The 14,107-nt window shown below is 41.9% G+C and overlaps 1 protein-coding gene across 19 annotated transcripts in view; it reads right to left on the reverse strand.

Moving 5' to 3' along the window:
- Nucleotides 1-14,107, reverse strand: part of CDC42BPA (CDC42 binding protein kinase alpha) — a 318,157-nt gene that overhangs the window by 25,274 nt on the left and 278,776 nt on the right. For all 19 annotated transcript variants that reach the window (XM_045983612.1, XM_045983604.1, XM_045983610.1 and 16 more), the window contains 4 exons: nt 7,221-7,326; nt 3,493-3,629; nt 2,684-2,823; nt 1,373-1,454 (listed from right to left, as the gene is read on the reverse strand). In XM_045983612.1, the coding sequence (XP_045839568.1) occupies nt 1,373-1,454; nt 2,684-2,823; nt 3,493-3,629; nt 7,221-7,326 (465 nt within the window). The remainder of the gene's footprint in view (nt 1-1,372; nt 1,455-2,683; nt 2,824-3,492; nt 3,630-7,220; nt 7,327-14,107) is intronic.

Raw genomic sequence — 14,107 nt, forward strand, 5'->3', positions numbered from 1 at the left:
TGAGCAGTGATCAGAGCATGTTGCGAAGTACGAGCTGGGTATTGCTTTTAGATCCTGATTTTACATATGAAAGTACTCTGGCACAGAGACTCATGGTCTCCAAGCATGTCCTACCAGATGGGGATTGTGGGTCCATGCTCAGAAGCATTACACCAAACCAACTTTCAACTTGCTTTAAAAAGTCAGCAATAACATTCTGTTACTTCATAATATAACTCACATTACTTGAGAGAAGATCAGATCATTTGAGTTGGTATTTACATGAAAATTTATCACTATACAAATCATACTTACAATCAGAACGGAATTAAAATTTATGTATATGGATCCCCCCCTTAAAAGTGCTTTAAGCAGCAGTGACCATAAAGTCCCACTATGTGAATCAGGTCCAGGCCAGTGGGCCTCTTCAGGCTCTGTTGGTGACTTTCCCAAATATAAGATTCATAGACCCACACTTAGCATACGGGCATAACATGAGGGCTGTGGTCTTTTAAACTTCTATTGTCTTAATTCACCAATTCAAGATTGCCCTGTGGCATGACAGACGGCCTCCAAAGATGCCTACCAACAATTCTTCCTACAGAACTCTATTCATCAAGCTCGGGAGTCTATTTCCCCTCCCCTTACATCCAGGCTGGCCCCGGATGTGCTCTGACCAACAGGATGCACGGGAGGTGTGCCTGGTTTGGACTGGTCCTTAAAAGAAAGATCTGGTAGCTTCTTTTGTTTTCTTGCAGACCAGCCACATAGTCAGCCGGATGACTGAATGACAGGTTACATGCAGAACGTTCAGAGAGAGCGCGGAGATCGTCCGGCTGCCAGCCAGCAGCAAGGCCCCAGATACAAGAGCAAGTTCATTTCGGATATGCCAGCCTCAAATGAGCCGAATGTAGCCACAGGAGTGACCCTAGTCGACCCCACTCAAACTGGATAGCTGATCCAGAGAATGGTAAAAAATAAGTCATTACTGGTTTCAGCTACTAAGTTTTGGAGTAGTTGTTACAAAGCAATAGAAATAAAATATTAATTTTTTAAATGAGTTTTTAAAAAGAAACCTCTTTTTCAAAAACTTGAGAAACCTCACACTTACTCAACTTATATTTTTTTGGAAAGGGAATTGTGGTTCAAAAGTAACACCCAAGATGAATCCTATTTTAGAAGCCAAATATCCATGCTTTCTACAGGTGTTTGACCAGTGAAATATTTACTTAGCACTAACTGACTGTACAGTCCAGTACTGGATGGTGTAAGACACATTAAGGGATGCAGGATTTAGTATTTCCTAGTAAGCTTATGACCTATACGGAGAGACCAAATACATATTCAGTAAGAACACATAATTCAGTGATCAAATTACAGCACACACACTCACTCTGAATATACAGGGTATATCTTTTCGACTTGCATGAATAACATCAGAAGCCAAGACTGAGCTCACAGAAAATTCTTCATCCCTGAAGGAAAAACGAAACATTAGAAGTCAGTGTATGTGTTGCGTTCAGGGTGTACCTTCAAATAACACACATGGGGGCAATCCTCAAAACTTCATTGCACAAAACATCCGAACTGAATTAAAAAAAAATTTAATTTTCCTGCCACTGTAATGGATGGGGCCTAGAGCAATCTCTCAGGGGTAACTTAGCAGTGGCCATTACACAACGGCTGACAATGACCGCTGGCTGCAGTCACAAGGCCAGCACCCGTACCTGCAGTCGAGGGTCTGAACCCTCCAGAACGGCGCACCCTCTTGCCTCCTGCAACCCAGCTCATGAGCCTACCATGTAGCCTATCTGACAGTTGGCTCTCCTGTCAACACCTGAAACAGAATTCCTCCACAATAATCTACTCCTTGTGACTTCCTAAGTCTTAGTGCCATCAGTCTCTTGGTCTGGGAGACTTGATGTCTTAGTCTTGTCTTTGCTTCTTCTATCTTTCTAGAGCGAGTCCCTGGGCAGGCTCTGTCAGATGTTCATTGCTGTTTCCCGCGTCAACCTCCCCGTAGTCCACATCTGTGGGGAAGAGGCCGTGTCTGAGGTGCCATCGTGTGCCATGGCTGGAAACTCCTGCTCTGAGCGTGGGAGGAAGAGCTGGAGGGAGGCCCGTGTGGGAGTTATCAGCACAGAGGCGGCAGCTGAAGCTCTGGGGGCTCCTGAGGTCCCCCGGGGGAGTGCAGGAGTTACCAGGTAAAGGAGACCAGGTAAAGGAGACCAGGTAAAGGAGAGCACTGCGTGGGGCGGGGAAGAGCCTGCAGAGTGAGACCAGAAATATTCCATCTCATTCAGATGTTTCCCGACTCACTATATACTCCTAGAGCCTATCTGATGTTGGGGTTTGCACTCCCCTTCCTCATGTTGGAAACAGGATCCACACCTTCAGGTAATAGCGAAACACCACACATTAGACCCCCGTTAGCCCAGCCATCTCGTGCTGGTCTTTTGGATTCAAACTTTGCTCTTTTTCCCTGGGCCGGGGCCCCAACTCACTCAACACACATCAACCTGTCTGTATAATGACACCTTGCTTCCTGGTTTTAATGACATCACTCTGGCAATATTAGTACATGAGATTATTAATATGAGATTAGAGTTACATAAAAGTATGGCAATGTAACTGGATGAAAAACTAGACACTTTTTTATTCCCATGTCACAAGCATACAAATATTTTCACTTTAGAAAGCTCACCTCATGTCAATCACTTGACTGACCACGACACTGGGCTGAGAGGCTTTTCCTTCAGCAACATCGTACAGGAAGAGTTTAAAGTCGCAAACCACAGCCAGTGCTCGTTGCCACCCTTTCTTCACTCCAGCCGGCTTCGGGATCTTCGGGGAAACAGAAACAACTCAAACTGAAATGTCAATCACGCCCTCTTCGTTACCTCTGTAGCTGAACGATGGAAACCTAAAGACAATGTACACGCGTCCCAACTGCTGCTCTGGGGGGTCAAGCAGAGATGGAACGCACAGGACCACTGATAACTGATAACGTGAGAAACTGTAAGAATACATTCTCCAAATACTGTACGGATTTTTATTCTACAAAGTTTTTAAGTTTCGCTAGTAATTCATTAAAATAGCATTCATGGATTTCTTTCTCGGTAGCGTCAAAGTCACATTTGGGAGTAGGATGAAATGCAGCTTACACGTTAAATGCTCTTCGGGATTACAAGTAAGAGAACAGCCTGACAGGCTCTCACACTTCATAAGCATACACTACCTCCCCAGGAAGACCAGTTGCCAAAGACTCCTTTACGGAGTTTTGAACACTTGGTCGTTATAAGAAGGACAGTACAGAAAACTGTACTGGAGTTTATTTCCAAGCAAAATCCAGGTTTTTGTTTTCAAATCACTCTGGGTGAAATAAGATTATTAGATGAATTTTATTCGCCTAATTTTCTGTCAAGGAGTATTATTTGTGAGGTGCCTCGACTTTATTTTCAGTCATTAATTAACCTTAAAAGAGTAATCTGAACCCAACCTAATCATACTTACCCTGACATGACCTTCGTATGCTGTTCCTATGCCCTTCTGTGGATCTATCCCCAGAGGACCTTTTGTTTGCTCAGGCGGGACTGGACAAGCAGTTGGAGCTTTGTTCACACAAGTTATATGACATGAGAATCCACACACTTTGGAAGGGGGGAAAAAACAATGTTCAATAAAAATTCACTTCTACAAAAAGACAATTCACTGAGTGCTCATTGCGTACAAGGGGCTATGTTAGATGAATGCTTATCTGTGGCTTTTCTTTGGTCTTTAATTAATTAATTTTTTTTCAGCGTAACAGTATTCATTGTTTTTGCACAACACCCAGTGCTCCATGCAACACGTGCCCTCCCTATTACCCACCACCTGGTTCCCCCAACCTCCCACCCCCGCCCCTTCAAAACCCTCAGGTTGTTTTTCAGAGTCCATAGTCTCTTATGGTTCGCCTCCCCTTCCAATTTTCCTCAACTTCCTTCTCCTCTCCATCGCCCAATGTCCTCCATGTCATTTGTTATGCTCTCTGTGGCTTTGTTTTAAAGAAACTGTTTTATCATTTGGGGAGCTGATTCATTTGCTTACTAATAAGAATTTCAATGAGAAATTGTAAAGATTTTTATTATTGTAATATTATTATTCTGCATTAACATTAGTAATCAAGAGCAGCAAATACATAGGAAAAAAAAATCTAATCTTGTGCATACAACAGTTGAGTTAAACTTGGCATTCCAAAAAGTAGTTTCTAGAGTTCTCTCTAACACTTCATCTCACTGTAACTTGGTATCCGCCCTGAGTGTTTCTCTTGCCAGGGTCAATAATGGACATGAAATTAAGCGACATCTTTGCAATATCTGGCAAACCTTACAATCCTTCTTTTTGAAAATGAAACTATTCCATGATTAAAAATGTACAAATTAAGGATAAACTTTAGGAGTTGTTGGTTTCACTACAGATACTTCAGCTATGACCAAGATCATAACAATGGTTAACCTCATTGACTGCATTTAATTTTTCTGTTAACAATCTAAGAGAGGGACAGTTACTCCTATTTATGTGTGACTTGCCCTGGGTCACAGGACTCATAAGTGGCACCGCTGGAATTCAAACCCTAGCATTTGGGGTCAGAGCCCAAGCCCCCAGCCACCAACCAGACTGCCATGATACTTCTACCTGATACACACATGATGAACTTGAGACCGTAAGAAACAGGGTAAACAAAACTAAACGTATAAGTTTTACCAAGACTTGGCTGGGTTACAAAAAATGTAGGGCTCCAGGGTGTCTCAGTCGGTTAAGCCTCCAATGCCTGATTTCAGCTCAGGTCAGGTCATGATCTCAGGGTCGTGGGACTGAATCCCATAATGGGCTCTGCACTCAGAGTGGAATCCACTGGAGAGTCCCTCTTCCTCTGCCCCTCCCCCCACCCACTTTCTTTCCACGAAATAAAATCTTATAAAAAAAAGTTAAAATATTTAAGCTTGTTGGAAGGGGCTTCACACTAAGAATATTCATTTAGACACTTTCTACTCTAAGGGCCGGTCCTGGAGAATATTTGGGAAAGATTAAGAGAGGAGCTGAAGCGATACCATCACGGGAATGCATGCACACAGGAAAATGTACCATACACCCACTGATGGGCATTATGAAACCACCAGAGGGCCAAGACGAAGTGGTACTGCCAAAACCAGCAAAAGACATCTTGCTCACAAGTACAGTGTCTAACAAGTTATAAACTGTTTTACTAATAGGCAAAAATCTGACCTACAAACAGCAGTGGAAGCAACAAAATAATTGTCCTATACAGGGTCTAATTTCAATCCATCAGGAAGAAGTGAAAACGACAGGAATCTCTGGAGGCTATAACCACATTACCAGAATATTTATGGAAGCCCAGGCAGAATCTCCTGTGGCCCCCCAGTGTATAGGGCAGGGTTCTAAGGCTCTCCAGGAAAGACAGGCACAATTTCATGACATGAGACTCTAGAGGGGGGCTTGGGGCGATCTCAAAAACCCGTACCATGCAATTGCAAATGATTCTGACGCATAAGAAATGATAAGGGCCCTAAAGCCAGGTAGCTATCCAGGGTTCTTTCTGATAAACAGGCTTTAAAATGACATGTATTTTTATTTTATTTTAAGATTTTTTTATTTTAGGGATACAGAGTGCTGGGGGAAGGGCAGAGGGAGAGAGAGAATCTCCAACAGACTGTCCACTGAGTGTGGAGTCTGCTGCAAAGCTTGATCCCAGGACCCCGAGATCATGACCTGAGCCAAAAATCAAGAATCAGATGCTTACCCAACTGAGCCATCCAGGCACCCTTAAAAAATGACATTTTCCCCAAATGGGACAAGGCTTAAAAAATCGCACAAATTCTCTCCTTTGGTTTCCATCACACCTTCCTGGTCAATGACACAGGTCATTCCTTTTTCAGATTACTTTGCTGTCTTTACCTTTTACCTTCCCTGAGCTGTTTCTTAAGGCTCTGCCCTCACACCTGTACTCTTTTCACTCTGCGTGTTTCCAGGAAAATGCCATTCCCGTTCATCACTTTGCATGCTCATAACTTTCAAATCTACTTTTCAACCTAAGAGCATTGCTTTGGTTCTAAACCCATGCATCTACAAGACTAGTTGAGATGATGCAATCTGGATCTTTTGCTTTGACTGTGAGAGCTAATCAAACATAGAATGCATTGCATTAAGATGCCATCAACACATCCTTAATTCAAAGTATTCAAAGTGATCAAATACAGAGTAACTATAAGCACATTCTACAAGGGGAATGCTTGCTTCTGATGTGGACTGATGACCTTCCCTTCAAAGTCCCTTCCAACCCTAAGGGCTAAGAAATGGAAACTAATATTAGAATTTGAACTAGCATCATAAGATGTATTAGTAAATGGGACCACAAGGAACTGTTACAGTGATAAATTTCATTTGATTAGAAAAAGTATATTCCCAAATAAGGTACTAAAAATAAATATACTATAAATAAATAAACTATTCCCAAACAGTGTGCCCCATTATAATTATTTAAGTCATTTACATTTCAGAAGTCTTAGGAAAAATAAAGTGGTGCCCAGACAAATATACTTCGTTTTCTGTTCAAATGACTCCTGATCTCCCATCTCTCAGAATGGGAGCTCCAAGAGGGCAGGCTCTCAGTCTTTTTCCCCATCCACAACTACATCACGGTGTCTAGAAGTACAGGACAGGAATTCCATGAACTCTTGATGGATACATCAATGAGTCGAGTGGTAAGGAAAATCCACTGATACAAATACTGGGAATAAAGTATCTTTTTGAGGCAAAGTGTCAGACACTTAAAATTTCTGAAAAGATACTGAACTGCCTACTTTTGAAGAATGAGTTCTCTTGTTAGAGAAATTAAGCAAGGTGGAAGTTAAATGAACAGATTCAAGGATAACTTTATGTCTTCTGCCACTCCGCTTAATGCTTTCCCAGAACCACAAATTCACCCAAATAACGAAACAAAGATGAACGAGCCACAACGACAGAAGTCTCCCCTGGAAAATGTTTCTAGGGGCCATCTAGTTTCTCCCCTGTTCTACATGCAGCAATGTGCTTGCTTTATTATCTGTACTCCTGTTACCAGAAAGAGCAGAAACCAGCCGGCGCTTACATACTGTTTAAGGGGAATAAAAGCTACATGATTACAGTTCAGGGAACCAACACTAGGATTCTAACGTCACACTCTCTTGCCACTTTGTTCTTACCTTCACAGGAACAGCCCTGTCTTATCAAACCCACCATCAGAGAGGTGCACTGGTGACATCTGGTAGGGGTAGTGAAAGATTTGACAAAAAACTGATGGGTCTTGCGCTGTAAAACAAAGGGATAAAAAACATACACCGATTATTAAAAACATCAATTAGTAAAAGGATTTCCGTACTGTGAATCGCTGGGCCCCACTCGAGCTACCAGGATGTTTTCTAAACAGAAGGGGAATGAATTACTTTCATTTCTCACATCTTTCCGTAATTTATGCTCTCTGCATATTTTTACTAGGCAATATAGAGGTAGGTTATGCTAAAAATAATGTAAGAAGTGACATGGTAATTAATTGCTCTTGAATGCCGCTTGAAAAGTTACGAACTGTAGCTTTTTGTTTTTGCTCACAGATTTTGATTCAGGATTTTTTTTTTTAATATTTTATTTATTTGACAGAGAGAAATCACAACTAGGCAGAGAGACAGGCAGAGAGAGAGAAGGAAGCAGGCTCCCCGCGGAGCAGAGAGCCCGATGTGGGGCTCGATCCCAGGGTCCTGGGATCATGACCTGAGCCTAAGGCAGAGGCTTTAGCCACTGAGCCACCCAGGCGCCCCCTTGATTCAGGATTTTTACAAATTCTTCAAATTATTCTTCACCAAAGAGTTAAGTGAAATGTTACAAATTTATATCTTTACGAATACAGAAATTTAATATGCTTTTATACCTTCTTTAGGAAGAACAAAGAGTAACTGAAAATTCTTGTCCCTGCTATAAAGCAAGTATTTTATTCTATGGGGCCAAGAACAAAGAACATGTTTAATGACTCAGTTTCCTCCATTGGAAGCAGGTGGTATTACCCTTCAGTAGATAAACACACACGCGCATTATTCTAGAGATAGACAGCAGCCTGAACTTCTTGTTGCGAACCCACTAAAGTTCTCTGAGTCTTGCCTGTCCCATCTGGTAGTAAGTCCAGGGAGACTACAGCTCTCCAGAACATCCTCTCCTCTCCAAATTAACCCTTAGAACACTTTAATAATAAATGAATTGTAATAACCATTCTTTCACTGTGCTGTGTGAGCCTAGGGACAAATTACTTAACTTCTCTGTGTCTTAACTTTCCTCATTCTATAAAATCGGATCAATAACAGTTACCTGAATGAATATGTGAACAGAAAGCGTTTCGAACAGTGCTGGAATAGAGTGAGCATTCAGAACATAGTTACTTAATTTTGAAAACAAATTTGGCTAATAATTTGTTTTATATGTGTGACTGATTTAAACTAGTAAGAGCCCTATTCTATTCCAATAATATGTGAATTCTGATGACATACTGTTTGAAGTAGTAGTTATTTTAGTTGAGACTAACTTATATTAAAAACCTAAAGGGACTAATCAGAGTCACCTGGGTGGCTCAGTCAGTTGAGTGACTCTTGATTTTGGCTCAGCTCAAAATGTCAAGGTCATGAGATTGAGGCCCACGTCAGGCTCTGCACTCAGCATGGAGTCTGCTTGAGATTCTCTTCCTCTCCCTTTACACCTCCCTACACTTGTCTCTCTCTAAAATAAATAAATAAAATCTTAAAAAAACAAACACACAAATAAAACCTAAAGGGTCCTGGTGCCTGAGTGGCTCAGGTGGTTATGTATGTGCCTTCGGCTCAGGTCATGATCCTGGGATTGAGCCCCCATGGGGCTCTCTGCTCAGTGGGGAGTCTGCTTCCCCCCTCCTCCTCCCCCCTGTTCATGCCTTCTCTCTCTCAAATAAACAAAGTCTTAAAAAAAAAAAAAAAAGCTAAAGCTAAAGTAAACGGGCCATTCAAAGCTTTAAAATTTAAGTTATAAATAAGTTCGGGGGGTGCTTGGGTGGCTCACACATTGTCTGCCTTCGGCTCAGGTCATGGTCCCAGGGTCCCGGGATCAGTCCCCACGTTGGGCTCCCTACTTGGCGGGAAGCCTACTTCTCCCTCTGCCCCTCCCCCTGCTTGTGTTCCCTCTCTCGCACTCTGTCAAATAAATAAATAAAATCTTAAAAAAAAAATTCGGGACACCTGGGTGGCTCAGTTGGTTAAGCGTTTGCCTTTGACTCAGGTTGTGATCCCAGGGTCCTGGGATCAAGTCCTGCATTGGGTTCCTTGCTCAGCAGGGAGTCTGCTTCTCCTTCTATTACCTCTCTCTCTCTGACAAATAAAAATGAAAATCTTTTAAAAATATATAAAAATTAAAAAAAAAATTCTACTCTTCTCAAATGGAATATGTGATTTAAATGCCACAAAAGCTTCGAAGCAGCACTAGGCTCTGACTCTACCACATCTAGAACACAGACCGCCCTCAGACCAACTGTAAAATTGCTCCTGGGTGCCCTGATCCCCGACCAATGAGGGGACACTGTGCCAGTGCCCCATGTGCATCATCTCATTTAGTAGAGATAATATCCCTGTAAAGACAGGTAATATTGCCTCATGCAGGTAAAGGAAATGAGACTCAGTTACTCATGGATATATAGTTAATGGTAGAATTAAAATTCAAGCCTACATCTGTCTGATTTTGCCATCTCTCAGAGTTTGATCACTTAAAAACATGTAGAATATGTTCCTTAAGAAACCTGAAAACTACACAAGACATGGTTAGGTCAAGACTAGGGGCCTCCATGTCTATAATAAAAAGACAAGTACCCAGTTTGCTAATATCATACAAAATACTGCTCAGTATTTTTCCTGTATACCAAGGTTTACTCTTATTTTTTTGCTCTTTGAGGAATTACCCAGAGTAAAATTTTTAGCATTTTTTTCTATTGCTCAAAATTATGGCAAAATGCAAAGTTAGTCTACTGATTGCTCTGGAAGCTTTTATCACAACAAGAGAACTGATCAACGGCTTAAGAGAGGCAACTTCTTTCTTTCTTCTAAGGGATAACAGACAGGTCTGGAGTATCAGTAATAATAACTATGGCCACAACAAACGTTAACAGTAATTCTTGACAATACCCATGAAATTGCTGACAAAACACATTATACACTGCCCTCCCCTCCAAGAGATCTACTCAGGATGTCGTAATTTTAACCGAGTATGCTGGGAAACAAAAATGCTTTCTTAGAGCATTATTCAACTAACCAGCCAATCAACTGGTAGGTGCTGATTAAAGTGTGGGAGGGGGTGGGAGATACTACCAAAGAGTAAGGGGTCCATGCTTCACTGATCTCAACGAAGGACAGTATAAAACAACGTAATTAAAAATAATGATTCTGATGGCACTGACCTCTAGGCATTACACCGTAGGATTTTGTATTTATTTGGTTTTGGTGCAGTAAAGAGGAACAGTATCAGAGAGACACATGGATCCAATCCTAGGGTCCAGTTTACTTGCCTTTCGATCTAAGATCCCCTTTCTGCCTCCCGGTCAGTATTTAAACTCTACTGCTTATCCAAAGGGTAGTTTGAAGAGGAGAAAAAGAAGGAAAAAAATCTAGGGAAGGGGGCATTAAACCTAAATCATGGACCCAGGTTAGAGTTTTTAGATTATGTGATCATTTGGAGTAAACTGAGAATTAACTATAAACTCAATATTCAACAAGGTGGACAGAAGAGTGCCGGGTGGCTCAGTCGGTTAAGCGTCTGCCCTCAGTTCAGTTTGTGATCCTGGAGTCCCGGGACTAAGCCCCACACTGGGCTCCCTGCTTGGTGGGGAGTCTGCTTCTGCCTCTCCCTGTACTCCTCCCTGACTAGCACTCATGCCCTCTCTCACTCACTCTCAGATAAATAAAATCTTTTTTTTTTTTAAAAGGTGGACAGTTTCATTTATTCTTCTCCTACCCCCTAACCCCCCATGTTGCTTCTCCATGTCCTCTTAACCTCACAAAACAAACTGGGGGTTGCTGGGGGGAGGTGGGGTTGGGAGAGGGGGAGGGGGCTATGGACATTGGGGAGGGTATGTGCTATCGTGAGTGCTGTGAAGTGTGTAAACCTGGCGATTCACAGACCTGTACCCCTGGGGATAAAAATACATTATATGTTTATAAAAAAAAAAAATTGGAGGGGGAGGCAAACCATAAGAGACTATGGACTCTGAAAAACAACCTGAGGGTTTTGAAGGGTCAGGGGTGGGAGGTTGGGGGAACAGGTGGTGGGTAATAGGGAGGGCACGTTTTGCATGGAGCACTGGGTGTTGTGCAAAAACAATGAATACTGTTACGCTGAAAAAATAAATAAAAAAAAAAAAGGACAGAAAGAGGGCTCTCTTCTATTCCAATTTTGTCTGTGTTGCGTACTTCAAGCTATCACTGGAGAAGGTAAAAGGTCTTTAACAGAAGCTGGGACAACACAGTAGAACAATAGGAGTTTCTTACATATTCTAGAAATTAATCCCTTGTTGGTGTTAAACATTGCAAATATCTTTCACTAGGAGTCACCACCTGGACAAGCATCTTTAATTGTGATGTAATAGCATCCAGCAATATTTTCACCTTATGCCCATGATCTGAGAGCTTATTTTCATTGCCTAACTACAAAGAATTTCCCATTTTCTCCTATGTATGTTTTAAAATTTTCAAATCATATTAATACCCATACGCGGTTCACAAAGTAAAACAGTATCACAATGCCTATAATAAAAACTGAAGCACCCCACTGCTCTACGTCCTCTTTCCTAGAGGCAGTTTCTTTTAACTCTTGCAGCTGTTCGCCTCCTTCTCTGTCTGGGGGGTGGAGGTGGGGTGGGCGAGGGAGGCAAGGCCATCCTGTTCTTTTTTGATTTGAGGCATCATATTGACTCTTCCTATTATGGAAGAGGAGGACTGAGCACTGTTATATCATATATCCCTTCATGTCCTCAATATTTTCAAAGCACAGTCTTGGGTTAAACTTTACACTTAGCATTCAAGTTATTACGAACTTGGAATTATAATTCAGTGAGTCGAGAAGTATATTATGGTTCCATCTTTCTTGTGTAATCTTCTGATTTTTCTGAAACTAGTGATGCCGTCCCTCTTTTAAACTTAATTTTCTAGGTCTCTTTCATTAATTAGCCCTAGATCCTCCAAAGGAATGGAAAAATCTCCTTGAATCTATTTACCACGTGGTCAAACAGTGAGGAAGGAAGCCTTCAAGTCTCTTCCATCCAGTGTTTTATCTAACCTGAAGACTGTCCTGGAGCCCTTGGCTTCCCTGTTCCTGTCTCAGCTGCAGGCTTCAGTCTTTCTGTCAACAGATCTGTATGCGATTCTCCAGTGGACTCTATGCCTATTTCTCCATCTCCTCCCTTGTTTTGGTGGAACTCATTTCTTAGTAGTTTACTTAGAAAGCAGAGCATAGGTGATAACACTTTTAGAAGATCTCCAGTTTCTGAAAATGCTCTTATTTCCCCCTAAACTGATTAAACATTTGACAAGGAATCAAAAATCTGTCTCACAATCAATTACTTTACCTTCCAATTGTCCTTTCCATTTTGCTGTTAAGTATCATGCCATTTTGGGGGCGCCTGGGTGGCTCAGTGGGTTAAAGCCTCTGCCTTTCACTCAAGTATCATGCCATTTTGATCCCTAGTCATTTGAATGTGACATAGTTTTTTTCTAAAAATTTATTTATTTGAGAGAGAGAAAGCTTGAGCAAGCAGGGGGAAAGGGCAGAGGGACAGAGAAACTCAAGCAGGCACCCTGCTGAGCACAGAGCCCAGTACAGGGGCTCAATCTCAGGACCCTGAGATCATGACCTGAGCAGAAACCAAGAGTCAGGCCCTTAAATGACTGAACCACCCAGGTGCCCTGATGTTTTATCTCTTTGGTGGTTTATAAAAGTTCTCTACAGTCTTGGTATCTTGGAACACGGCAACGCGCATGGGCGGGATGGGGTGTTTGTTATTGGTACACTGTGCAGAAAATTGCTAGGACTCTGAAGTCTGGATACGTCCTTTGGTAGCAGAAAGTGTCTGTATTGTGTACTGCACAAGTTCCTTCCTTTTCTTCATTTACTGTTATATTACCAGAACTTCTTTTTCTTGGATATTAATTTCTCACATTTTCCCCATTTTCTATCTATCCTTTTGCAACAAGTTCTAAGAGATTTCTTCAAATTTATGTCCCAACACTTCTAATGAATTTTTAAACGTTTGTCCTATTTTTAACTTTCAAAGAACTCTTCCTATTTTTCTGGTTATTCCTTTTTGTTTCCTTCTGCTTTGTCATTGCCTCTTTCTCCTTCAGTGAAAATAGGAAATCCTTCTGTTTGTTTGTATCTCTTCCTTTTGCTGGAGGATTTCCTGAAATGTCTCCTGATCGTTGGGAATTTGCTTACATTTAAGTGTAAGTCAGTAAAAAAGCTGACTGGAAGGTTTATTTGTTTATATTATGCATGTGCATTGGGGGGGGGGGGGGTCCCATGCGCTTGCGCACGCCATCAATGTATACCCAACCATCTCACTAGATTCTCAACTTCCCAGTCTTTTCTGGGTCATTCAATTTCTTCAGAAACTCCACTGAAATACCCGAAATCTTCCCAGGATGGGAGGTAAGGAGGGAGACAATAAAGCCAATGGCCAACATTCTGGGAGCTAAGCAGAAGAAAGGGGTTTGGAGCCTCACCTTCAGTTTGCGGACATCTGTTAAGATCTCGCTACTCCTAGTTCAACACCTCCCCTCTCTCACCGACCACTGAGCCTGTTGTCCTTCAATCTGTGGTCTCTAATTCAGTTGTTCCACAAAATGAACATACTGCTGAGTTGTGGGTAAGCTGTCTGGTTCTGAGAGCTACAAAAACAGTGCTTTATATGGACTTTGAACCAACTCCCCAATTCATTCTAGACTCCCTTGTTCACTCCTGCTCCTCGAGGTGTCGGGTGCCTTATTATTCTGCTTGATCTGAAGCCTGTCCTCTACGTACCCCTCAGGAAGGGCTTGTG

The sequence above is a fragment of the Meles meles genome, chromosome 17 (genome assembly GCF_922984935.1).
Source record: "Meles meles chromosome 17, mMelMel3.1 paternal haplotype, whole genome shotgun sequence".
NCBI lineage: Eukaryota > Metazoa > Chordata > Mammalia > Carnivora > Mustelidae > Meles > Meles meles.